At 35.8% G+C, this 26895-nt stretch overlaps 1 protein-coding gene across 48 annotated transcripts in view; it reads right to left on the bottom strand.

Moving 5' to 3' along the window:
- The window catches only part of LOC127850679 (uncharacterized), a 272021-nt gene that overhangs the window by 168738 nt on the left and 76388 nt on the right, over nucleotides 1-26895 (bottom strand). For 46 of the 48 annotated variants that reach the window (XM_052383888.1, XM_052383903.1, XM_052383890.1 and 43 more), the window contains 10 exons: nucleotides 20993-21942; nucleotides 19794-20155; nucleotides 19098-19163; nucleotides 17649-17725; nucleotides 16230-16389; nucleotides 13551-15326; nucleotides 12293-12503; nucleotides 11683-11795; nucleotides 10225-10436; nucleotides 5398-8649 (listed from right to left, as the gene is read on the bottom strand). In XM_052383888.1, coding sequence (XP_052239848.1) covers nucleotides 19803-20155; nucleotides 20993-21942 — 1303 coding nt within the window. In that variant the 3' untranslated portion in view covers nucleotides 5398-8649; nucleotides 10225-10436; nucleotides 11683-11795; ... (4 more) ...; nucleotides 19098-19163; nucleotides 19794-19802. Of the gene's footprint in view, nucleotides 8650-10224; nucleotides 10437-11682; nucleotides 11796-12292; nucleotides 12504-13550; nucleotides 15327-16229; nucleotides 16390-17648; nucleotides 17726-19097; nucleotides 19164-19793; nucleotides 20156-20992; nucleotides 21943-26895 lie in introns of those variants that run through there. The other 2 variants (XM_052383885.1, XM_052383883.1) reach the window with 2 other exon arrangements.

Genomic DNA, 26895 nt, shown 5'->3' with positions numbered 1-26895 from the left:
GGGTTAACTGCCAAAAATGCGAGATCACGTATGCTTGCTCATATTAGTAAATGAACACGCACATAACCTCCTTGTTTTGTTTCACTGTTTACTAATAAGTCTTTAAAACGAATATTGTGTTTATTCACGCAAGAAGTTATACTTTTCGAGTCAAGTTCAAAGCGCTCTTTGCTTAATTGGGTTTTCACTCCGATAATAGTGAACACAATACATTGGAACGCAATAAGTTCACATGCTGGTCAACATGTTTATAAAGTTATATCACTTTAGCAGCAATTATGTTTGACTTATGCATGAACAGTTCAAAGGTAATTTTATTTGCTTAATTATGTCCATAACCCCGCTTATTTTAAAACAAAATGACCAAAATGTTGTTTTGTTTTTTTGTTGACTGATGGCCTTAACTAATTGTATGTCCCAAAACCATTAAAAGCTGATAAATATGTATGTACTATTTCATCACTTAAGCAAATATACGTTTAAAGTTACCTGCAACACAATAATCTGACGCTCGGACGGACTAATATACACATCAACATGCCCATTCGTCCTCCTAAAACTTGCATGGGAAGAACTGAAGTCACCATAAGTTAGAAAACATTCATACAGATTCAAACTCTTCTGAAAGAAAGCATACAATGACTCTCCCACAGACTAAGTTTTGGAATATTTCACGCAATACATTGCCTGATGGTGCTGAACAATCATATGAAGTCATATCAACGTGTCACCTTGATGCGTTAATACCATCTAAAAGTTCGTATATAAGTTTCATTTAAGTCTAAAAAAGGTGACCCTTGTGACATTGACTTACTGAGCACAAAACAACCATGGTCTTGTTCCCATACAGACACACCACCATATGATATATGAAAGCTCTGTAACTAATGATTCTCATGATTTTAAACTGAATTAAAGTATGATAGCGAACTGTCTGACATACGAACAAAATGTATGCGTCTCGGAATTTAGTGGGGGGGGGGGGGGATTTTTAGTAAACAACTATAATATAGAAATAAGAACATGAAACATATTTTTTGTATTGTGCTGGTAACAAATAGTCAACATACAACAATATTTGAACTTCAGGGATAGCCGTGTTCATTTACGATAATGGAATAAAACACTTGATTCAACATGTGTACATATATATAGACACAGTATCATTATATACATCTACAAACAAACAATGATTACAGTAGTGGTTGACCCTATCCTATAATTAGTATAATGTGCGCTGGCTTAAAAAAATATGGCAGTTTTTGTACGAAATACTATAGAAAATATTCAATTAAATTACATTTACAGTAAAAACATGTTGGAAAAACTGAAACGTATATGATAACGATTAATTTATATAGCAAAATATACATACTTAACATTAACCTAAGAGGAATGTTGCGATTTTGAAGATATTGACAAATGCACATTTCTATAAAGAACGAGATAAACATGCAATTTGTAAAACGATATTGCAGACAACTGTAATGCTTGAATATAAACGGGGGTGTTTATAGATTTTGCATTTTTTACATTTGGCGTGAATTGCTTTTAAAGCTTTACAATGATAAACAAGAGGGCCATGATGGCCCTGTATCGCTCCACTACTGAAAAAAGGCTGAAACAAATATTCTCGGCATGTGCAAATACTTAAAAATAGGCCCTATTTAAGAACATGTACACTTTTGTGACCCCCTGGGCTGAGTCAAATTTAACCCCAGGGGCATAATTTGAGCAAACTTTGTAAAGGACTACTATACCTCATTACATACAACATGTGGTAGCCCTAGGTACTATAATGTTTGATTTTTGACCCGCAGGTTAGTGTCAAATTTGACCCAAAGAGAATAATTTGAACAAACTTGGTAAAGAACTATAAGATGTTACTGCATACCATATTTGGTAGCCATTGTCCGAATGGTTTTCGACAATAAGATTTTTAAAGATTTCACAAAATAGGCGTTTTATAAGCGTTTATTCAATTTTATGACCCCCCGGGGCAGGGTCAAACTTGACCCCAGAGGCATTATTTGAACAAATTTGGAAGAGGGTTATAAGATGTAACTACATATCAAATTTGGTAGCCCTAGGCCTAATGGTTATGGACAAGAAGTTTTTAAAGTTTTCACAAAATAGGCCTTATATTAGCAAATTTTCAATTTGGTGACCCAGGGCAGGGTCAAATTTTACCGAAGGGGCATAATTCGAACAAACTTGGTAGACAACTATTAGATTTCACTACATTCCAAATTTGGTAGCCCTATGCCTTATGGCTAAGGACAGAAGTTTTTGAAGTTTCACAAGAAGATTTTGTAACCCCCAGGGCAGGGTAAAATTTGACCCCTGGGGTATATTTGAACAAACTAAGTAGAGGACTATACAATGTCACTACATACCAAATTTTATAGCCCTAGGCCGGATGGTTATGGACAAGAAGTTTTGAAATTTTCACAAAATAGGCCTTATATAGGCATATGTTCAATTTTGTGACCCCCCGGGGCAGGGTCAAATTTGACCCCAGGAATAAAATTTGATTTTTTTTTGTAGAGGACTATTAGATGTCACTACATACCTAACTTGATAGCCCTAGGCCCAATGGATATGGACAGAAAGATTTTTAAAGTTTTCACAAAATAGGCCCCATATAAGCGTATGTTCAATTTTGTGACCCCAAGGGCAGGGTCATATGTGACCCCAAGGGCATAATTTGAACAAACTTGGTAGATGACTATAAGATGTCACTACATACCAAATCTGGTAGCCCTAGGCCCAATGGTTATGGACAAGAATTTTAAAGTTTTTACAAAATAAGCCCTTAATATAAGCATATATTCAATTTTGTGACTCCCGGGGCAGTTTCAAATTTTACCCCAGGGGCATAATTTGAACAAACTAAGAAGAGAACTATTACATATCACTACATACCAGATTTGGTAGCCCTATGCCATACGGTTATGAACAAGAAGATTTTTAAAGTTTTCACAAAATAGGCCTTATATAAGCATATGTTCAATTTTGTGACCCTCGGGGCAGAATCAAACTTGACCCAAGGGGCATAATTTGAACAAACTTGGTAGAGGACTATATGATGTCACTACACATCAAATTTGATAGCCCTAGGCCCAATGGTTATGGACGATAAGATGTGTAAAGTTTTCACAAAATAGACCCAATATAAGCATATGTTTAATTTTAAAACCCCCGGGACAGGGTCAAATTTGACCCCATGGGCATAATTTGAACAAATTAAGTAGAGGACTATAAGATGTCTCTACATACCAAATTTGAGAGCCCTAAGCCCAATGGTTATGGACGAAAGATTTGAAAGTTTTCACAAAATAGGCCTTATAAAAGCAAATTTTCAATTTTTTGACCCCCGGGGCAGGGTAAAATTTGACCTCAGGGGCATAATTTGAACAAATTTTATAGAGGTTCATCCCAGGAACATTCCTGAGAAATTTCATCAGAATTGGACCAGTAGTTTAGGAGAAGATGTTTAAAGGAAAAGTTAACGCATGGACGCACGCATGACGGACACACGACCATGACATAAGCCCCTCTGGGCATTCGCCAGTGGAGCTAAAAAACAACAAATTTAAATTTAACAAAAACACAGACACAATCGTTATCCCTACCTGGGCTTGAGCCCCTTACCTTTGGATTAAAACAGACTGTCACTGTAAGAGCTTGTTCATCCGAATTTTTACAAAAAATCAAACATTGTATTCATTACATAAACAAACAGAAGCCTTTCAAAATTTCCAAATACTTTGCCGTGTTACTCTTTCTTGTTTTATCAATTTATTATTATTATTTCTCATACACGCATATGTTTGTTCATTATGATCATGTGTCTATTGTGTTATTGCGCTATCTGATTTACAGTGTCCTTTTAACCCTTTACCCCTTAGAAACGTATTTTCACGCATTTTTAATCCTTTAGAAAGTTACATTTAATTTAAGACCTTTCTCACTAGATTCAAGTTTTTAAGGCTTCATCTCCAAACCTTAAATACTTATGAGCAGCAAATAGCATAAAACCTGAACAGAACGCGAGTTACTCGCAGACTTTTCTGGTTTTATGCCGTTTGCACGTAGCCATTTCCACTTTGGCTCTGAGTGGGAAAGGGTTAAATATGTTTCAACCTACATGTATACCACAAAGTTGTAAAAGTCCCTTTAAATACAAAATCGCTATACATGAAGTTCGATGAGCCTATATTCAACATTATTAAGCCCATTATTTCATCCGGAAGTGATCATATGGTCCTATACAAACTGCCAAAGTCAATACAGATGTTGTGTTGTAAGAAGTCAGTTCGACATATTATGCTTATCTTTCTGCAACTGGTGTCAATGTTTTGCTATCTTAAGTCTCCTCAAAGTTATATCTGATGGCTCTACGTGAGATTAGAAGATTTTGCATGTGTGTTTTGTCAATGCAAAATACAAATTGGTGCAGTCTGAAACACGGTCCATGTTCATTTTAAGTGGCTTATTAAAATGAATTCAATTTAGAATATATTTAGTTTGTGTGCTTACACTTGAAAATAAATAAGGCAGTTTACATTGATGTTATGTATTTGCGGGTAGGTTTCGGGTCATATACAAATAGCATAAAACCGTGTTAGAAAATGTATAATACAGCCTAAACAGACCTTTTTGTTGAACAATAATAATCCTTGTAATTAGATTTTTTTAAAGATATTCGTAAGTTGTGGTAGCTGCCCTCTTAATTTTCAACGTTGTTAACTTATTTAGTTTTACCTGTATAGCAAGTGTACTATAGACAGTATTAAATCAAATATTATTAGAATTGAATGAGTATAGTTTTAAGTACGTTCCTACTAATTTAACATATTCATTTAATAACCATTATTAAGCGAGTTATTTCACCAAAAGTACAATAAAAAGCATATATTAAGCAGCATTAAGGTATTTATATACTGAAAGCTTACATCTTGGCATGACAGTGTTTTCCCATACATTCCTCATTTGTTTACTGTTATATTTTACATGTAGTTACATGAATAAACTTAAAAACAATGGAAATCCCACATTGATATAGACATTTCCAAGACCGTGTTTTAGTATTAATTATGTTAATGGTTCATGGTATGTCGTTGGAATTGCTCTGGTTCGTATAGGCAATTATTCGCTTGTCTTAGGTAAGAGATAAGCGGGTGTAAGTACTGTTTTTTTTTCGGATACCGCCTCCGGAGTTTCATTATTCCTATGGAGATTTTATATTTTGTATTGTTGTCAATGAATGATATGGTAAATTATGCATGAGATAAAAGTGTGCTGGAGGACAAACGGACGGAATGACAGTCAAAATAAAACAAAATGAGCTCCCCAGGTTCAATAGAGGAAAGTTATATATATAAGTGACAAGACAATCATTCGGGATTTAATTGGCAAAACATGTCGTTTATTGAGAGTTCAACATCAAACTTAGATCGGGAAATACATATCATCAACATAAACATATTTAATTATTTACATACAACTTGTATACATAGAAATGTTGGACAAAAACAACATAATCAGTATCATGATGTTTGTCTTAAAAAACACAATTAAAGTACGCAAGATTATAGACAAAATAAAACTCAGTGAGGAACAACATATAAACATGTTAAAATAAATGCAACAGATGTACGGTAAGAGTTAAGATACTGTTTTAACTTTTAATATTGAAATCCTCTTAACAGTTATCTCACGATGTTGAAGCTATTTACACAATTCAGACAGTGATAAACAATCATGAAATAATTTAGAAAGACCCTGATCAATTTGAGGCACACAAGCGATTGCATGGGGCCTACGGATACTTTCCATAGAGATATAATATTTGCTTTTTCAAAATGCTTATTTGGAGAAGATGAACATATAAAAGCATGATTTTAAAATTGCATTTCATACTGTATTTCGAATAAAGCACAATAGTTATATTGTTACCAAATACTTATATTTGTGTGTGGTAATTAACACATACACGTTAACGAAGATTGTGTTTTTTTCTATGTATCAATTTGATCAACATTTGTCACACAATTTACAAACATCAAGCTATGTTTAGCTATTCAACAACAGAACACAAATGTTTCATGCATTCAATAAAAGTAAAATAATAACAACCCCAAGTTTAAGGAAATCTGGTCTTAAAACATTTTCTGAACTTAAACAGTGGGATATTTACACACAATATATGTGTTCGTCAGAAACACAGTATGCCCCCTATTGCGCCACTTTGATTTTTTTTGACCTTTGACATTAAAGGTTGACCTTGACCTTGACAATCCATCACTCAAATTGTGCAACTTCATGAGAACGCCGCTTTGAATTAATTATTTTTTCATCTTTGACCTTGAAAGATGACCTTGACCTTGACGGATGACCTTGACCTTCCACCACTCACAATGTGCAGCTTCATTAGAAAGCCGCTTTGAATTATTTTTTTGACCTTTGACCTTGAAGTATGACCTTGACCGATGACCTTGAACTTACACCACTCACAATGTGCATCATCATGGAAACGCCGCTTTGAATTAAAAAAATTTGACCTTTGACCTTGAAGGATATCCTTGACCTTCACTTTTTACCACTCAAAATGTTCAGCTCCATGAGATACACATGGATGCCAAATTATCAAGTTGCTACCTACAATATTGAAAAAGTTATGGCCAATGTTAAAGTTATTGGACAGACGGACGGACAGACACCATATATTTGACATTTGACCTTGAAGGATGACTTTGACCTTCACCTTTCACCACTCAAAATGTGCAGCTCCATGAGATGCACATGCATGGCGAATATCAAGTTGCTATCTTCAATATTTAAAAAGTAATGGCCAATGTTAAAGATTTTTTTTCCGGACAAATGGACAGACTGACATACTGCGGACAGTTCAACTGCTATATGCCACCCTACCAGGAGCATAAAAATGACCCTGAAAATGAAGGCACTGCACTGACAGCAAGTGTGGGATGTTCAACGTGAAAGGTCAATTGCACTGTTACAAAACTAAATGGAATGTAAAATTTTATTATCAGCGTATTAATGCACATATATTTATTTAAGTGTTTATTCCAAAAAATCCTTTTAGACTTTAATGTATTTACGTGTTATGTTGAGATGTAAACACAATTATTAATTTACAAAGCAGACATCTTTGTTTTTATTGTTTGAGCAAATAATATTGCTCTCTATTATTACAAATAGAGACAATTGCAATTTTTTACAATTGTTAGCATATGACAACACTTTCCCTTAATGTGTAATTGAATATTTTTTCTGGTACTGTGAATTATTTTTAACAGTTTAATATATATATGAGCATTCACACAGGAAATGATTTTTTACAAAGGTTTTTACAAACTTAGGTAAACATTTAGTTTATCTTATACAAATGGCAACAATACAAGAATAATTTACGTTTAAAATACAATTGTTCTACAGTTGTTTTATGTCTTATGTTGATTAAGTTGCTCACTTATTAAAGAGGATACACTCTGGTCGTCTTCATGTGCATAAACAAACATAAAGCATAATAAACAATTGTGTCCAAAAACAAAGTTTAATAATTGTGAGCATACACGTCTATGATCTAACAACATAAATTAACAATAATAATTTTTGCCAATTTTCATAAAACTCTTATTTATTTTTTTGTTTTCTTAATTCTCAGTTTCATAAAAAGCTTTCCCAAACACGCAAAAGTCATACTATATTAATTTTACAAACAATATCCATTGAAATCAACAAAGTGGTATTTACAGAATCAATAATTTTAGGTAGATTAAATATTTTTTCCTAGAATGTATTATTATTATTATTATTATTATTCCAATGAAATAGTATGCTACTAAACAAGATTCATGATCGAATACCGACCCCAATGAGCAAATTGACTAGTATTGTTTTCGGCAGGATAAATAGACAGAAAAAGCTGAAGCGTAAAAGTTATAAAACTTTGTGAACAATTCATTAAATAAGCTTATCTATATTATGGGTAAAAACAGAAAACTGAAACATATCTTATAACATGAACATACTCCTTTTTTTCAATTTTGTCAAAGTTACCAGCATCATTTAAACAGACTTGACAATCTTAGAATACCTATGATAAAATTGTTTTTCCCATACATTTACCATTATCAAAATATGTAGTGAAAAATTCATTATACAGACAAAGACATTGGATATAAATGCAATATGTGTGCTTTAAAAAAAAACTTAACATGCTATATTTAACCAAAACTGTCAACATAAAGACACTGACAGCATCATAATACCAATGAAACATTGGTCACATAAAAAATAAAATGTAAACTTTTCATTTTATTTGATAACAACTTGGCTGTTACACATACAAAATGTGGCTGTTGACATGACTTTCCGGCTTTCCACTTGAATTGTTGTGATGTGTCATTCTGCCATTTCAAACTGAACAAGGTCATTCATTTTCACCCGTCATACAATTCAAAGAGTAAGTGCTGAACAAACCAGTAGGTACGTAGAGACTAGCACATCTAAAAAAGTATTTATCTATGGACTTCTTAGGTTTGACTCGGGTCAATATGGTAACAACTGCTGCAACAGGCTGTGTTTTTGATTGGATGGTTTGATTTCGTCAAATGGCATCTGAAAACAAGAAATACTTGTTACTGTAAATGCCAGTATTTTATTTTATTTTTGATACCGATGAAAAAAACACAAGAACAAGCACATGGCTTGATATTTCAAGGTTTTACAACTAATCTGATTTGAATCCATAGAGGAAATCATGGTCCTGAGACTATTTATAAAACAAGGGCTGTTTGTAAAACATGCATGCCCCCCATATGGGCTCTCAGTTGTAGTGACAGCCATTTTGTAAATATGTTTTTTGTCACTGTCACCTTGACCTTTGACCTAGTGACCTGAAAATCAATAGGGGTCATCTGCGAGTCATGATCAATGTACCTATGAAGTTTCATGATCGTAGCCATTAGCGTTCTTGAGTAACCATCCGGAAACCATTTTACTATTTCGGGTCACCGTTACCTTGACCTTTGATATAGTGACCTGAAAATAAATAGGGTTCATCTGCCAGCTATTATCAAGCTACCTACGAAGTTTCATGATCCTAGGCATAAGCGTTCTTGAGTTAACATCCAGAAACCATTTTACCATTTCGGGTCACCGTGACCTTGACCCTTGACCTAGTGACCTGAAAATCAATAGGGGTCATCTGCTAGTCATGATTAATGTACCTATGAAGTTTCATGATCCTAGGCATGAGCGTTCTTGAGTTATCATCCGGAAACCATTTTACTATTTCGGGTCACTGTGACCTTGACCTTTGACCTAGTGACCTGAAAATTAATAAGGGTCATCTGCGAGTCATGATCAATCTACCTTTCAAGTTTCATGATCCTAGGCCTAAGCGTTCTCGAGTTATCATCCGGAAACCATTTTACTATTTTGAATCACTGTGACCTTGACTTTTGACCTAGTGACCTGAAAATCAATAGGGGTCATCTGCGAGTCATGATCAATCTACCTATGAAGTTTCATGATCCTAGGCCTAAGCGTTCTTGAGTTATCATCCGGAAACCATTTTACTATTTCGGGTCACCGTGACCTTGACCTTTGACCTAGTGACCTCAAAATCAATAGGGGTCATCTGCAAGTCATGATCAATGTACCTATGAAGTTTCATACTCCTAGGCCCAAGCGTTCTTGAGCTATCATCCGGAAACCACCTGGTGGACCGACCGACTGACAGACCGACATGTGCAAAGCAATATACCCCCTCTTCTTCAAAGGGGGGCATAGTAATAATTGATAATACATATTTATTTTGAAGTATGACCATTTTATAACCAAACAATTTGGATTAGGATTTGATGAAGATACATTTTGCCGTTGGACCCAAATATCTTTTGAGAAGTAGTAAAAAGGGTTTGCCACCATGCACACACATTTTACCTTTGTCTCAAAATTCCACTTATGTAAAAAAAAAGAACCAAAATACACAAGTAGTCAAGTTCACAGTTTGGCAAATATCTTTGTTTTAATCACACTAGAAGCAATACTTTTGAGTTTAGACTTGACATAAAAATTCAACAGCTGGAAGTACATCTGGACGGACACAGGTAAATCTACATGCACCAGTCCTACACATCTGTGAACTTTGGGGCATGCTAAAAACATGCACACATCTTGAACACTCACCTGAGGTTCGCTCTGCATGATCTTTACAGACCGAGGGTCCTGCACCATGGATATACCAGAATCTTGAGATGATGACTGCCACTGGTTCATGTGCTGTTATGATGTTCATAGACGGAGGGTTCCACACCATAGAGATGCCAGTAACTCGAGATGATGACTGTTGCTGGTGCAAATGCTTCAAGAACAAGCTCAACGCTTTGATATCCGGGTTTCTGCAATTTAGTATGTCATGTGTCAATTAAGACAACTATTTTTAAGAATTAACTAGCATTTCATAAAAATTATCAAGTATAAAAATGCGGGTCCAACCATGGCAACACAATTAATACTCTCTCAAAAAGATATTAACTTAAAAAAACTAGAGCTTTGTCACAGACGTGACGAACACCCCCACCTGAAGAGCGGATGAAAATAACTTGAAATAGGGAACACCAGAGCGGATGAAAATAACTTGAAATAGGGAACACCATGCTGAATGTGTAAAACGCACCCATGACCCCGTGACCTAGTTTTTAGCACGGCATGGCCCATGTTCGAATATGGCCTAGAGATCATCTAAATAAAACTTCTGCCCAAGTTTATTCAAGAGTGCAAAAAATGGAGAGCGGAGACCAAACTGAATGTTTAAAACGCATTATGTGACCCCATGACCTAGTGTTTAGACCGGCATGGTCCATGTTTGATCATGGCCTAGAGATCATCTATATAAAACGTCTGACCAAGTATGGTGAAGAGCGGATGATAAGTAATCGAAATAGAGAGCGGACTCCAAACTGAATGTTTAAAACGCACTTATTTACCCCGTGACCTTGTTTTTCGCCTGCATGGCCCATGTTCAAACTTGGCCTAGAGATCATCTAGATACAACTTCTGACCAAGTTTGGTGAAGATTGGATGACAACAACTTGTATAAGAGAGAGGATACTTAATACCGACCGACCCACTAACAGACCGACAGACAAACCGACAGACAGACCGACAAGTTCACTCCTGTTTACCCCCCTAAACTAAAAGGTTTGAACATCACGGATCCCTCTTTGTAATTAAATGTTAGTTTAAGAACCATATTAAAAGTTGATATGGAACCTGATTTTGTAAAGAGTGAAAGAGTCAGATATGTTGGTACCTGCTTGTTTGCTGTTGTTGTTGTTGTTGTGGTTATGAGTTTTAATATAACTCTAGATGTTAAATTTAAAATGCAAATTTGAGGGTTTAGCTTGAAACTTTTGCATTTTCTTCACATTTCTTTATAAGATACAGTAGTTTGTGGCTGAACCCTTAAACTTAGATTAGATAAACTGGTAAATTAATTGAAGAGCAGAAACCCCAGTTTGTATTGGGTTTTACCTATTGGGTATTTGTGAAAGCTTTATTGCATCAAAAGGTTAAGGCTATTACAACTGGGTCTCCTGAATGCTTTGCCACAGTGGCCCCTTTTGCAATGGCAAGGTGACTTACCTATTGAGATGCAGAGTTTGATAATGTGAACATCGCTCACTGGGCTTGAACTTGTGAGTATAAGACCTCTGTGAACAGATAGAAAGACCTTAGGGCATCCCAGGAATGTGTCCCTGTAACCAAATAATTCAATGCATTCTGAAATGGCATCAGTTATAATAGAAGTCAATCAATGTTATTTGAGTAAAAAAATATTTAAGAAATAAATTATGTTTGAAGGATCTTGATACAAATGGGATATAAACTAAACACTTGATACAAACATAACCTTCTATATATTGTACACTTGATACAAACATTTTGTGCCCCTCTGGAACCAATATTTATTAAGTTACGTGCAACACTGAAAAGGTGGGATGGACATAAGGAAGGATGAAAGGAAGGACGGGGAGAATTACAGACAAGGACACATGTGTATGCCCCCCACTGAGCCCTTTCAAGGCAATACAAATGGCGGCTATTATAAATATTTAACACTTACAAAAATGATTTGTTTTAGTTAGCAGCCATGATAGAGTTATATTAATATTAAACATACCCAAACTGTTTAAATTGAAATTTGGAGTGAAACACTGCACATTATAAATGATTAATTACATTACCAACCTACCTTATTGACGAGGTTATCTTGGCCCCTGGCCAAGAAAGTATTGAGCCCCAGGTTCAGTGTGGCTCCTCCCTGCGGGTAGGACTAGTTGAGCATTTGCCCCAAGGTCCTGGGCCAGGAAGTGTCACTGGGCGTCTGGGCCCAGCTGACCAGATAGCCTGTTGTTCAGCTAGGTACCGATCTATGATTGCATGGGTTCCTGTAGGAACAGGCTCTTAAAACAAAATCTAAGAATTTAAATAAATATTGAAAATAAATGAAGAAAATAATTTTAAAATGAGCTGAAGGCTTTTACATAATTATTTTACTAAAATTAAATATAAATTAACAATTCTATTAAAGCAGATTTTTCTGCAAGGATAAACTTTTGGTTCAGGGGCTGAATTTCGGTCGAAAATATACAAAACTTAATGCCCTGACCTTCTATGATTAAAATTGATATCAGATCAAGTGCTATTTGCATTTTATTTACTATGTGTGATCAATTTAAAAGCACATAATTCCCATTTGATGCTAGGAACTTTTCAGGCACATAAAATACTGATGTTAAGTGAAGTATATGAGCCTCATTCTGGGAAAATAGGGCTTAATGTATGTGCAGTCTGCACAGGCTAATCTGGGATAACATTTTAATGGGACTTAATGTATGTGCAGTCTGCAAAGGCTAATCTGGGATGACACTTTAATAGGGCTTAATGTATGTGCAGTCTTCACAGGCTAATCTGGGATGACACTTTCATAGGACTTAATGTATGTGCAGTCTGCACAGGCTAATCTGGGATGACACTTTTATAGGACTTAATGTATGTGCAGTCTGCTCAGGCTAATCTGGGATGACACTTTAATAGGACATAATGTATGTGCAGTCTGCACAGGCTAATCTGGGATGACACTTTAATAGGTCTTAATGTATGTGCAGTCTGCACAGGCTAATCTGAGATGACACTTTAATAGGACTTAATGTATGTGCAGTCTGCACAGGATATTCTGGGATGACACTTTAATAGAACTTAATGTATGTGCAGTCTGCACAGGCTTATCTGGGATAACATTTTAATGGGATTAATGTATGTGCAGTCTGCACAGGCTAATCTGGGATGACACTTTAATGGGTCTTAATGTATGTGCAGTCTGCACAGGCTAATCTGAGATGACACTTTAATAGGACTTAATGTATGTGCAGTCTGCACAGGCTAATCTGGGATGACAATTTAATAGGACTTAATGTATGTGCAGTCTGCACAGGATATTCAGCACGTACATGAAGCCCCATATCCCAGATCACGTCTCTTATACTAATTGTTGTTCTTGTTGCTGCTTCTGCTGCGACCAGGCCAAAGACAGAGATAAAGCCCCAACGCCAAATCGACATCCCGAAGCAGGAAATTCCTGACAACTGTTGTTGAATTGCGTCAATCGCAGACAGCTAATCTGGAGTAAGGCTCACATTATTGGAAAGCAATCGAGGTCAGTCATATTAACAGACGAGTCACGAACAGCCTGCTCTCTGTTGGATCAGATCGTTTCAGTTCGAGCGACTCGTTCGGAACAATGTATTGATGCCCAGCTGCGCTGTTGGAAGCGTTGATGTAGCCAACTTGGGGGATGTTTATAAGAGGCTTGCTACATGTAGGCTGACTCAAGACAAACTGAATTTTTTTAATTAGTTGTTGTATTTGTGCCCAAACTGGGTTGGAATTGTCTTGGACTTTCACTTTAACGACGTTCGTTTTGTTGTCTAATAATGTTTGCTAAAAAGGAAATGACAAGCAAACTAAACCCTGATTTTTTTAGTGACAAATGAATATGCACTGTAACAAATTACTTTACACACCTGTTTTTTTAATGCCAAACATTTAATCTATTATTGATATTTAGGATATTACAATTAGAACTCAGAATAGCAATGTATCAATATGTTACGCGCACAAACTTTAAGTTGAAATGTTGGTGTTTTAAACCGCGAAACATTCATGGTAAAGTACACTGTGTTGCAAGGTGTGATGTTGCAAAGGGCTGAGTTTGAGTTTTGATAAACTTCAGGTTGAGAGTTGAAAGGATTACTGGAGCACACAACACAACTGCTGTCATTTTTCAAAGTCTTCTTTTGCATCGATTCAATGCGAGGACCTTTGGACTCTGAGTGGGAAGTGCTCATAACAAAATCAGACGTGTTCACTTTTAGCAACTTGTTTACAATAATATGCAGAATTCGTGTCTGATGCACACCCCATGGATGTATCGTGCTCTGGGATTTCACAACCAAGTCATTACTGCCTTTCTATGTCAGCATGGATATATCATGCTCTGGGTGTTCACAACCAAGTCATTACTGCCTTTCTTTGTCAATATGGATGTAGCGTGCTCTGGGTTTTCACAACCAAGTCATTCCTGCCTTTCTGTGTCAGCATGGATGTATCGTGCTCTGGGTATTCACAACCAAGTCATTACTGCCTTTCTTTGTCAGTAACATTGCCAAAAGTCCGTTCTATTATGATATTTTGGCCGCTGAGAGGACAATCTGGGGCAGTCCGTAACCCTACTGTTGTCCTAACTATCAACAGCAGAAGTATCCCACTAGGAAAGCTTACGCTTTTATTGTTCCTTGATTTTTTCCCGTTCAATTTCTGTTTGTCCCATAAAGATTGGAACACGTTATTGAACTTTTTATTCTTCATGATATTTGTTGTGATGTCCAACAGCAACAACTGACTGTCAGCGTTATCATAACTACTGCTATAACTTTTCGTGTCTGTAAAACTCGTTCCTCTCAGGCCCACGCGGAACTCTAGCTTAACAAAACTACCCAGGCTTATGTGTGGACAAGTTGACATGGGCATTGCGTTTGTTCAGAGCAGAATCATGCTCAGAATTTCCTGCAGAACGGAGTTGTTCAACGATGCTGACGTTTTGAGTCAGGAGATCAAGGGGGAGGAGTAAGAAGTCAGGGGAGGGGAAGGGTTGTTCTGGACTGGGGCTCCTGCAGGCGGGACTTGTGGGGTTGCTGGGCCAACTCGATATCAATGCTGGTGCTCTGCTGAAAACAACAACAACACAGTGTGTGATAGGAAATTGTAACAAATTATTTTATAATCTATAACAAACTATGCCTCTTGACAGGTTGTGAAGGTTTTCTACAACATGAATTTCTAATCTGGCATTTTATTGGTTCCTTGTCCTTAATAGCATGAAAATAAATACAATTAAGCCATTTTGTATTAAAAAAAGAAAAGTGTTGGCTAATGCTATACTTATCTGTACATTTATATCTATTATCTTTACTCCATTTTCAGAGATGTATTTTCATAAGCCAATATGCGGATCACTAATGTTAGAAAGTTTCGTCCCAGATTAGCATGTGAAATTCACATAAGCTAATAAGGGAGGGTACTTTCTGACTAGACTGGACTTTCATAAAGAGGATTATTTGTTCAATGAAAAATACCTTTAAGAGGAAAGTGTTGTCCATGAATAGCCTGTGTGGACTGCACAGGCTTATCTGTGACAACAATTTAAGCACATGCATTAGGCACCATTTTTCCACATCACAGCTTATTTATCCATTAGCCAATTTTTTGCTGCATAACAAAAAGAAGGAAAACCATCTGGTTAAAAATTTAATATTTTTTAATTGTACTTATTCTATGAATCACATTACTTTTAAAATGCCATTAGATATGTTTTATTGTTAATATATGTTTCAATAAATGGGAGGCAACAATATTAATATTTAATAATAATATTAATGTCTCATCAACGTTGCAAACACACACACACACAGTCACACACATATTATTTTACCATGCCTTTACAGATCTTTGATGGTTAAAATATGTTTAAATTCACACTAGAAAACAGTTTTAAAGTCAATCAACATGTAAGTTGTAAGACATAATAGAAATAAATAAAAACATTAAACAGCTTAAGGGCAACAACTCACTGCTGGTGCAGATCTAAAGTTCTCTCCCTTGTTAGTTTCAGCTAAAATGTCCATCATGTTGCAATACGAGGACATGGAAAGGCTGTGTCACCCTCACATCGCTGGACTTTGATTTGGCTGAGCCTTTCACTACTCCTTTGTCTTCTGTGCTTAGCAGTTGCTGTAACATTGAGAAAACCAATATGAAGTCTTTTGAACTAGTAAATTAGTAATACACCAGCAATTTTTTTGCCAAATTGAAAAAAGTATCTGTACCACACCAATGAGGAAAATTAGCGTAATAATATCAAACATCGGGAAAATTCTATCTTTTAATTTGGGAATTATAGGTCTTTTTAATTGCATGGAACTTAATTGCACAAATCCAATCAAATTATTCTGATTATATATATATATATATATATATATATATATATATATATATATATATATATATATATAAATATATGACATGCGTTTTATGTTGAAATGTTCAGTTTCAGTGCTCATTTTATTAGTCAACTTGCATATAAGGAAGTGCCTATTACGTGTACTTTATAAAGATGGAAAGAAAAGGCTTTTTTTCACATACACCTTGGAGTAAAAATTATGTTACAGGTCATTTGCCCTTAATAACTATCATATTACAATACTAGTTTGCCTGTACTTTGATGACGCCCATAAATCTATATTTTCACAGTTACCAATAACAAAACAATATTTTGTCAAAGTTATTTTAAACATTAACTGTGTTTGATATGATATTCTGTGAACAAAATACGGCTCAAATTTTTTATTTTGTGAAAAAATGAGTAGCCAACTCTTAAAAAATGGCAAACTATGTTTAATTGGGAAATTGTGAGCAACTATTGGACTTGCTTAATATGTATGTTAATTTTGCATTTATATGTACACCGATGTCTCAACTACCAGTTTTTAATCATAGTGGTTTTCATACCATATTTGTTCTAATCAGAATTTACAAATACCAACAGACTGGAAGCAGACTAAACTTGAGCCATATTCCGGACAACTGGGCTTAATGAATATGTATAGTACCACATTAGCCTGTGCAGTCCACACAGGCTAACTTGAGATAACACTTTCCACCAAGACATGATTTTTGTTTAGAAATAATTAAAGCGAAAATTTCCTCAAAAATGGAAAGCATTATCCCTGATAATTCTGAGTGCGCACTGCACAGGCTAATCTGTGGATGGTACATAACATGCATTAAGCACCCTTTTCCCATAACAAGGCTCACCTGGTTTCATCTTGTACAACTCTGTGACAGACTGTAGGGGGATTTACTTTGAGCCTCATTCTGAGAAAACAGGGCTTTATAAATTGTGCACTAAGTGTCTGCCCAGATAAGCCTTTACAGCCACACAGGCTTATCAGGGACAACACTTTCAGCTAGACAAATTTCTTTTACATTACCTTCAATTGGGAACTTTAGGAAGTTGTTTGAGAAAAATACATAGTTCCAGCATTTGATATGGGTCCGATTTTGGCCCCTATAATTGACAAAAAAACAATAACAAAGTATACACATAAAGAACGTAACACCTCCTTGCAAACAGGCTCTTTAGAACCAAGGCATTCAAAGCTTAACTAAATATTTCACAACTTTATACAAACTCAACACTGTACACATGATACATAAAAGAAAAGACACAATTTAAACTGCTATGAAATCATATCATATTCTTGTCCACTTCATATTTAGCATTTTTAATACAGAGGTAACACTGTAAAACCATTATTATGCGTTTGGGGCTATTTTTTGTTGATTTTAAGGTTTTACCGATCCACAAATTTATCACAAACAAACGGGAAATGAACTGACACAAATTCCTCATTTATTTTTTCAAACTGAGTAATCCACACATTAACTAATAATATGTCCATGAAATACTTTTGTAATCACCAAAATTTGATGAGGAGCAATATCAATAATTTTGCAATATACAAACAATTTAAGAGGATATTTTACCATATGTAATATACAAACAAATTAAGAGGATATTTTACCATATGTACAATATCAAACAATTTTAGAGGATATTTTACCTTATGTAAATTCATTATGTTCCATACCCGAAGCATTTTATTGTTTTTAAATAAGTGCCTTACATGTATTAAAATTACAGTGCTTTCAACAGGAATTTTTTCAGACGCCCCGGGGCCATGGGGGGGGGGGGGAGGGCTGCACCCTACATATTTGGGTTTGTTTTTTTCAGAGTGAAATGATGTTATGACGGTGCGTTATGACTCTTCAAGACAAAACAGCAATAAAGTCATTAATAACAAGATTTAACAAAAATTGTTTTAACCCTTTTCCGCATAGATACCCATAATCGCGTCTCGATCGATTCCTTAATACATCCATATGAAACCATACTTTTTATCTATTACTGCCAACTTACTACTTTTACCCTTGCTACTCATTACCTGCTACTCCCGTGTATTCCATTATTAAAAGGACATTCTGATAAATATTTACGATAAAAGTGCTCAAAATTTTCAAGAAACAAAAACATTCACCATTTGTTGTAAAATTTTGGAATATATGTTACTGTGTAAAGATGTGATAAAAAACGTCCAATCGAGGCGTTTTTTTCCACTAAACACACCTAAATTGCCTGACGTGATTTTCCCGTTTTTATGCATTATAATAATTATATCTCAATCAAATTTCACTTAGATCTATAAAAGTATATATTATCATAAAATTATTTTATTCATATAATTTGATATATGAGAAAGAATGATATTAAATTAGTTTTTCCCAAATGAATTGACTTTTCACAGGAAAATATTCCAAACCCACAATGGCATTTTTTCCCAAAATGACAAAGAAAAGGTCTGACAAAGGGTCTATGTTACCTTCTGCGTAGTCAGGTCATCCTTGTCCACCACATCCTCAGCCTCGTTGTCCTGACTCAGCAGCGCCTGTAGCAGCAGAATAGCTTGATGTATTTCTTGAATGTATATTTAGGACTCAAACAAAAATTTATAAAAAAAATGTAATTAACACACACACTTTTATATAAATGTAATGAAAATCAATAACAAATGGTCAACAGCATTAAACATGGCAAATTAATAAATATTACATCAAGTGTTACCTTTCTGTAAACATTGCGTACAATATCAATATATACTCCTCAAAAGATTACTTAAACAATTTCATATTTTATAAAAAAAGTATTCATCCATATACATTTCTTACATGGCATCATGGTGTTTATAGAAATGAAAGTTTAAAAATAGCCTCAGTTGCTATGTACATGTGCATATATGTAGAAATATTACATGTTCAGTTGAAATGCTTTGTTTTTTCATGCAAGAACTTTAGTTTACAAGAACTAAATACAACATAACATAATATGCATTCGATCTAATGTTCAAACAAAAACCCTCACATTGTGTAATCAAATAACAATATGTGTACATAAATTATTTGTATCTTTAACTACCCACTTAATGTTGTATTGTAACATCACACACTACTATGTTCGTATGCTAAACAACACATTGTAATTGAAATACTAATCACTAATTACAACAACTAATACATACATGTACACACTATTCCACTCTGAACACCAGCATTGTGTCGCTGTACCACTGTCCCACAATGATGGATGATGTAGTGCTGCTGTAGCAGACTGACAATGGCCTCCTCACTCCATCCTCCTGAGTAGCAAGAGTAGCCAGCTTACTCTCTCCCTCCCAGCCCACCTGTAGTATAGTGGGGGGCCAGTATCCACAGACCAGCACCTGGCCTGCAGGGGTCACATGTAGACCATATGGGTGCTCTAGTGCTGGGTCTGTGTATGTAGCCAGGAGTGTGCCATCCCTGGCCAGGGTGAGAAGCTTGTGCTTGTCAGGGTTGGTTATGTACAGCTTGTCCCCTGTGGGACTCACAGCACACTTCCTTACTGCAAAACAGAGTAACATCAAGATATTGAATTACTGTCAATGTTAAATAATCTTATTAAACATACTGCAGTGATATTGTATTACGCATATGTTGCTATAAAGAGGCCTTTACACATCTAAAATATATGCATACATTTCAATGATTCAATAGTTAAGCGTGACAATAAACTTCAGTAGCAGAGCTATTGTGTTAACGTTTGACATGTTGAAATGCGACTGTTGAGTAAGATATGAATTGAAGTAAAACAATTACACAGATGGAAACAATTACACATACTGAAACAATTGCACAGTTCTATCAACAGGTAAACATATTGTACATGTACAATCATTTAACAACCACAAAATTAAGACAGGGTCAGAAAGTGTCTCTTTCCCAGGAACACAGTTTCTATTTATAGACATGCCATGTAGTGACAGTCAAAATACTTCATTACTCATGTTTATAAATCAATAATTCTGAATCTTGTTTTGGCTACAATGTACTGTAGCATTCAAAGAGCACATATGAATTATAGAACAAATATTTTATAATACATCAGCAGGTTTTCTGCTATTACATCTGAATTTTATTTTATTATCATCTCACAAAGTATATAACTATAATTTATATAATTAGTTTTTCAAAATAACAAGATAAAGGCCTAATGGGTCAATATTTGTTGATTAAAAAAATAAATCCCAAATCGATTCATTTAGTCGATAAAAATTCCGAAATTTGTCATTGTATGGATTTAAAATAACACAATTTGACTAAACTCCTTTTCCCACAATGGCTAGAAAAATCCCTGTACATAATACGAATGTTATCAGGATAAATCCACCATGATTCTTACCTGTATAAAAAGATGACCTATCTTCATAGAGTCTGCAGACCTGTTTGCCACTCAATGTGTACTTGAACAGAGCAGTACCAGAGCAGATAAACAATTCACCCTGGTGGTGGGCAATACCTCTACATTCATGTTGTAACTCAAGCTTCCTACCAAGAGTGAGCTGGCTCTGGGTGACTGTGATAAACTGGACCTCATGTGTGTTGCTATCATTCTCATTCACAGCCACTGCAACCTCACTGGGTGTGATCGGACACATGTCCCAAATAGCATCAGTCCCACGACAGTGACTCACCACCTGGTACTGCTGGTTCAGCAGCTTGAACCTCTTATTCTTCCAGTCTGCGACCAGCACCTGCCCATCAGTCAGAACACATATGCCTGAGATATTACATACATATGAATCACTTGGTATTCTCACATTGTGCTTAGTATTACTCTGGACATTAAACGCCTTGCCTGACTTTCCCAGCAGAGTCAGTGCCTGCTGTATTATATGCTTACATTTTATGCTGGCTATAAGGCAGAGCTGCTTATGATCTCCAATTTTCTGAACAATTTCATGGAATTGTGACAAGTCATTGTGAAGACTGGTGCATTTATGAATAAAACTTGTAACTGACCCTTTTATGCTTATAACTTCATCTTTCATCTCGTTAAGTTCCTTCACAGTAATATTATCAAATTCATTCAAGATAGAAAGAACACTACTACTTCTTCTTGATGTACTCACAGACCTAATACTCCATACATCTATATTGACACGCATTTGGTCTATCATGAATGTCCCATGTTCCTTGTAAGAGCCTTGCAATGACTTAACATTGGCCTCTTGAATGCTCAGTAGGCTCTTGATTTCTCCCAGGACAGTTTCCAGCTCCACTGACAGTCCCTGTTGGTCTGTGGGCTGCGTGTCAGTCAGCTCATTAATTGGAGTCACTTTACTGCACCGGCTGAAATGAACAAACAATACATGTACATACAAGGGGTATAGATAACGTTTGGGGTATATTGGGTAACCACCCCCTGTCTTTGACAACAATAGGGTTTTTGTAAATTCAACAGATTTAGCAAAAACATTAACCCTCTACTTTCGAGCTTAATTGGGTTTTTCAACCCCCGGTTTTTTAACTCAATTTAGGTTATTTAGGGAATGACATATATAATATAATAAAAATCTACTAAGGTGACTGTATTATTTATACAAATGGAATTCAAAAAGGTATCTGTACATAACAACAAACAATTACTGAATTTCTGATCAAAGTGAATTCATTTTTGCGTTGAATAAGACCGAGTTAGTGAAAATCGCTGCACAATTGATGAAGTTATGGCTGTTCAAAGCGATGCACCCCGTTTTCGGGTCATTTTGAGTTCAATACCTTGAAAACAAGGGCTGTTTGTAAAACATGCATGCCCCCCATATGAGCTCTCAGTTGTAGTGACAGCCATTTTGTAAATATGTTTTTTGTCACTGTGACCTTGACCTTTGACCTAGGAGTCATCTGCCAGTCATGATCAATGTACCTATAAAGTTTCATAATCTTAGGCGTAAGCATGCTTGAGTGATCATCCAGACACCATTTTACTATTTCGAGTCACTGTGACCTTGACCTTTGATCTAGTGACCTGAAAATCAATAGGGGTTATCTGCCAGTCATGATCAATGTACCTATGAAGTTTCATGACCCTAGCCATAAGCTTTCTTGAGTTATCATCGGGAAACCATTTTACTATTTCGGGTCAATGTAACCATAACCTTTGACCTAGTGATCTAGGTCATCTACCAGTCATGATCAATGTTCCTAACAAGTTTCATGATCCTAGGCATAAGCGTTCTTGAGTTACCATCCGGAAACCATTTTACTATTTCGGGTCTCCGTGACCTTGACCTTTGACCTAGTGACCTGAAAATCATTAGGGGTCATCTGTGAGTCATGATCAATCTACCTATCAAGTTTCATGATCCTAGGCATAAGCATTCTTGAGTTATCATCAGAAAACCATTTTACTATTTCGGGTCACCGTGACCTTGACCTTTGACCTTGTGACCTGAAAATCAATAGGGGTCATCTGCTAGTCATGATCAATCTACCTATCAAGTTTCATGATCCTAGGCATAAGCGTTCTTGAGTTATCATCCGGAAACCATTTTACTATTTCGGGTCACCGTGACCTTGACCTTTGACCTAGTGACCTGAAAATCAATAGGGGTCATTTGCAAGTCATGATCAATCTACCTATCAAGTTTCATGATCCTAGTCATAAGCGTTCTTGAGTTATCATCTGGAAACCATTTTACTATTTTGGGTCACCTTGACCTTGACCTTTGACCTAGTGACCTCAAAATCAATAGGGGTCATCTGCGAGTTATGATCAATGTACCTATCAAGTTTAATGATCCTAGGCGTAAGCGTTCTTGAGCTATCATCCGGAAACCATTTTATTATTTTGGGTCACCGTGACCTTGACCTTTGACCTAGTGACCTGAAAATTAATAGGGGTCATCTGCGAGTCATGATCAATCTACCCATCAAGTTTCATGATCCTAGGCATAAGCATTCTTGAATTATCATCCGGAAACCATTTTACTATTTTGGGTCACATCGACCTTGACCTTTGACCTAGTGACCTAAAAATCAATAGGGGTCATCTGCGAGTCATGATCAATGTACCGATGAAGTTTCATGATCCTAGGCCTAAGCGTTCTTGAGTTATCATCCGGAAACCACCTGGTGGACGGACCGACCGACCGATAGACCGACCGACCGACATGTGCAAAGCAATATACCCCCTCTTCTTCAGAGGGGGGCATAATGAAAGTAGAAATCGGACAGGTCTACGAATAATTACAATAATACCCTAAAGATTGATAACCACTGCAAAGACTGCCTTGTTTTCTTCATAGGACGGCATATAAGCTATCCGGTACATTTTTGTACGGAAAATAACCAGTCTAAAAAATACGCCCGGTGTTCATAAGAACTGCGCTTCGTGACGCAAGGTTTTATTACAGGAATTACGTTATAACATTTGTATTTGCATTTTTGTACACTTTATTTTGAATAATGTTTTTGGTAAGTTTAATTGTGTAATAACAGCTTAAGCACATACGATTGTTATATATAGCCCTGACATACCAAGGAATAGTCAGTGATATTATGTAATGCTCCAAACAAGTATACAGTGTCAAATAAAAACAAACATGGAACATAAATGAAAGCTTTTTTCTTGGGCTTATTATCCGTTGAGACATTATGGGGTGATGAATTCTAGTTCACCTAAAGGTAGTCTTTTGTAAAAGGCTTGTGACCAATTGCCAATTGCATGCAGTGTGACTGGTTTACCAGTGAATATAGAGCTCATTGTTTGAGTTGAATGCACTTTGTTTTACACGTTAAATGGGGCCTTTTCGCAGATTTTGGCATGTATTGAAGGAAATGCTTTATATTGATAAATGTAAAACTTGGATCTAAAAAGCTCCAGTGAAACAAGAGATGTGTTTGCCAGAAACACAATGCCCCCTAATGCGCCGCTTTGAATTATTTTTTGACCTTTGACCTTGAAGGATGACCTTGACCTTTCACCACTCAAAATTTGCAGCTCCATGAGATACACATGCATGCCAAATCAAGTTGCTATGTTCAATATTGCAAAAGTTATGGCCAAGGTTAAAGTTTTGGGACACACACACGCACGCACACACACACACCACACACACACACACACACACACACACACACACACACACACACACACACACACACACACACACACACACACACACACACACACACACACACACACACACACACACACACACACACACACACACACACACACACACACCACACACACACACACACACACCACACACACACACACACACACACACACACACACATACTTGTTAAACCTTCCAACCGGGGAAATGTGTTCTAAACCTACCAACCGGGGACCACCATTTCCACATATTCTAGAAAGCTGAAAGTGATAAAAAACAGACAAGTTTCGAACCAAAAATACGATTTTGACATAACAATTATGATAAATAGGGTAATAAATCAAAGAAAATTGTACATGCACACCGGGGAATTATGTGCGTACCAAATGAGGAACTGCGATGTGTACCAACTGGGGAACGGTGTATACCAACAGGGGTACTAAGTGCGTACCAACTGTGGAACATCAATGTGTACCAACAGGGGAATGGTGTATACCAACAGGGGAACTTAGTGCGTTCCAACTGTGGCACTTCAATGTGTTCCAACTGGGGAACGGTGTATACCAACAGGGGTAATATGTGCGTACCAACCGTGGAACTTTAATGTGTGCCAACAGGGGAATTGTGTTAACCAAGAGAGGAACTTAAGCGCGCTATCCCTGTGGAACTTCAATAATGTCCAACGGGGAACTTGCGTTTACCAACAGGGGTAATTGTGTGTTATCATTGTACCGTTGTTGATAGGACAATGGCGTGCACGTTCATGGATAATATTTAAGTTAGTACAAAAATTGAAAAGAATATGTATGAAACAATATTTAAGTTCTGCAAAAATGCCTCATTTGATTGACTCAAATAATATTCACATCAAAATAAGCATACGAGACATAACGCAAATCAAACAATACATTTATGACTTTATTAGCTATAAGCCGACTACAAACATGCAAGTGCTGCATTATACCATAACAACCATGGTGAATTAATCAACAAATGAATACAATTCGTTCTTAAAACTAAAAAATAATGTTTTTGTTTTAGGCCACGCTATTTGTCAAACCGAATGAAGGAGAGGGGGAGGCGGCTTATTTGTTTAATTCCTTTTTTCCATCAGAAAAAAATATTCACGATGTTCACGTACTATGAAGTTTTTTATCCTAAAAGTAGAACTGCCCATAAGCATGTAGATTGAGAAGTGTAAATTTACTTTGTCCTTACTCTGACATTATAAAATAACTCATGCATTTAATCCCCTGAAACAGGTAAACATCAGAAAATTCATTCACACGCATGGCAACTTCCACTTCACTTAAATTGTCTTAAATACATTTATTGCATTTTCAAAAATAATAAAATCTGTAACTTTAAACAATCATGAACGTTTCACAACGAATGTGGCGAGGCCTGAGAAACAAAATAGTTTAGTAAACTAGCAAAACGACTTGATAACAATGCATTTTGATGCGCCAGTGACTTAGTCTACGGCGGTAGGTCAATCTGAATAATGATCAGTATTTATTGTTATAATATATGAATTCCAATTCTACAACTGTGATACCATTACACATGTGCTGTATTAAAAATATACAGTATGTATGCACTTGTTTGAGTAGAGAATGCCAAAAACGGGTTAACGTTAATAATGAACTTACATTAAATTCTACCTGTCGAAATAACAGATTATATTTTAAGGAAAATAGTCACTGGAATCGCTTAGTTTTCCATTGCAAACCAAACACCTTTTTTCAAGATTTGAATTCACGTATTTTGTTCAAACTACCTTTATGTAAACCAACTTATGTACCTAATTTTTGCATAAAATATGATAGAAAGAGTGTATTTTAAGCACTGAAAATTTATGCCGATGTGTCAACCATATATTATTTGTTGAAAACAATATAAAAGTTATAATTAATGTTGTTATACACGTATAATCACCGCTGACTTTGACAGCATTATCATTTTATAAAAACACTAATAATTAAATATGTACCAAAGCAAACACTTATCAAACACGTAGTTTAATATTATTTTGCATCATTTACATTATAGTATATATACTTACTGGGGAGTGCACATGTGAATCAATTGTTAGACCCTTGTTGGTGCCAACTTAAAAATAATATGTACCAACAGGGAAATTATAACAGTGTGACTCAATTCTGAAAATAAACATACCAAT

This window comes from Dreissena polymorpha, chromosome 11, assembly GCF_020536995.1.
Source record: "Dreissena polymorpha isolate Duluth1 chromosome 11, UMN_Dpol_1.0, whole genome shotgun sequence".
NCBI classification, from domain to species: Eukaryota; Metazoa; Mollusca; class Bivalvia; order Myida; family Dreissenidae; genus Dreissena; species Dreissena polymorpha.
This window is presented reverse-complemented; position numbering and strand designations above follow the sequence as displayed.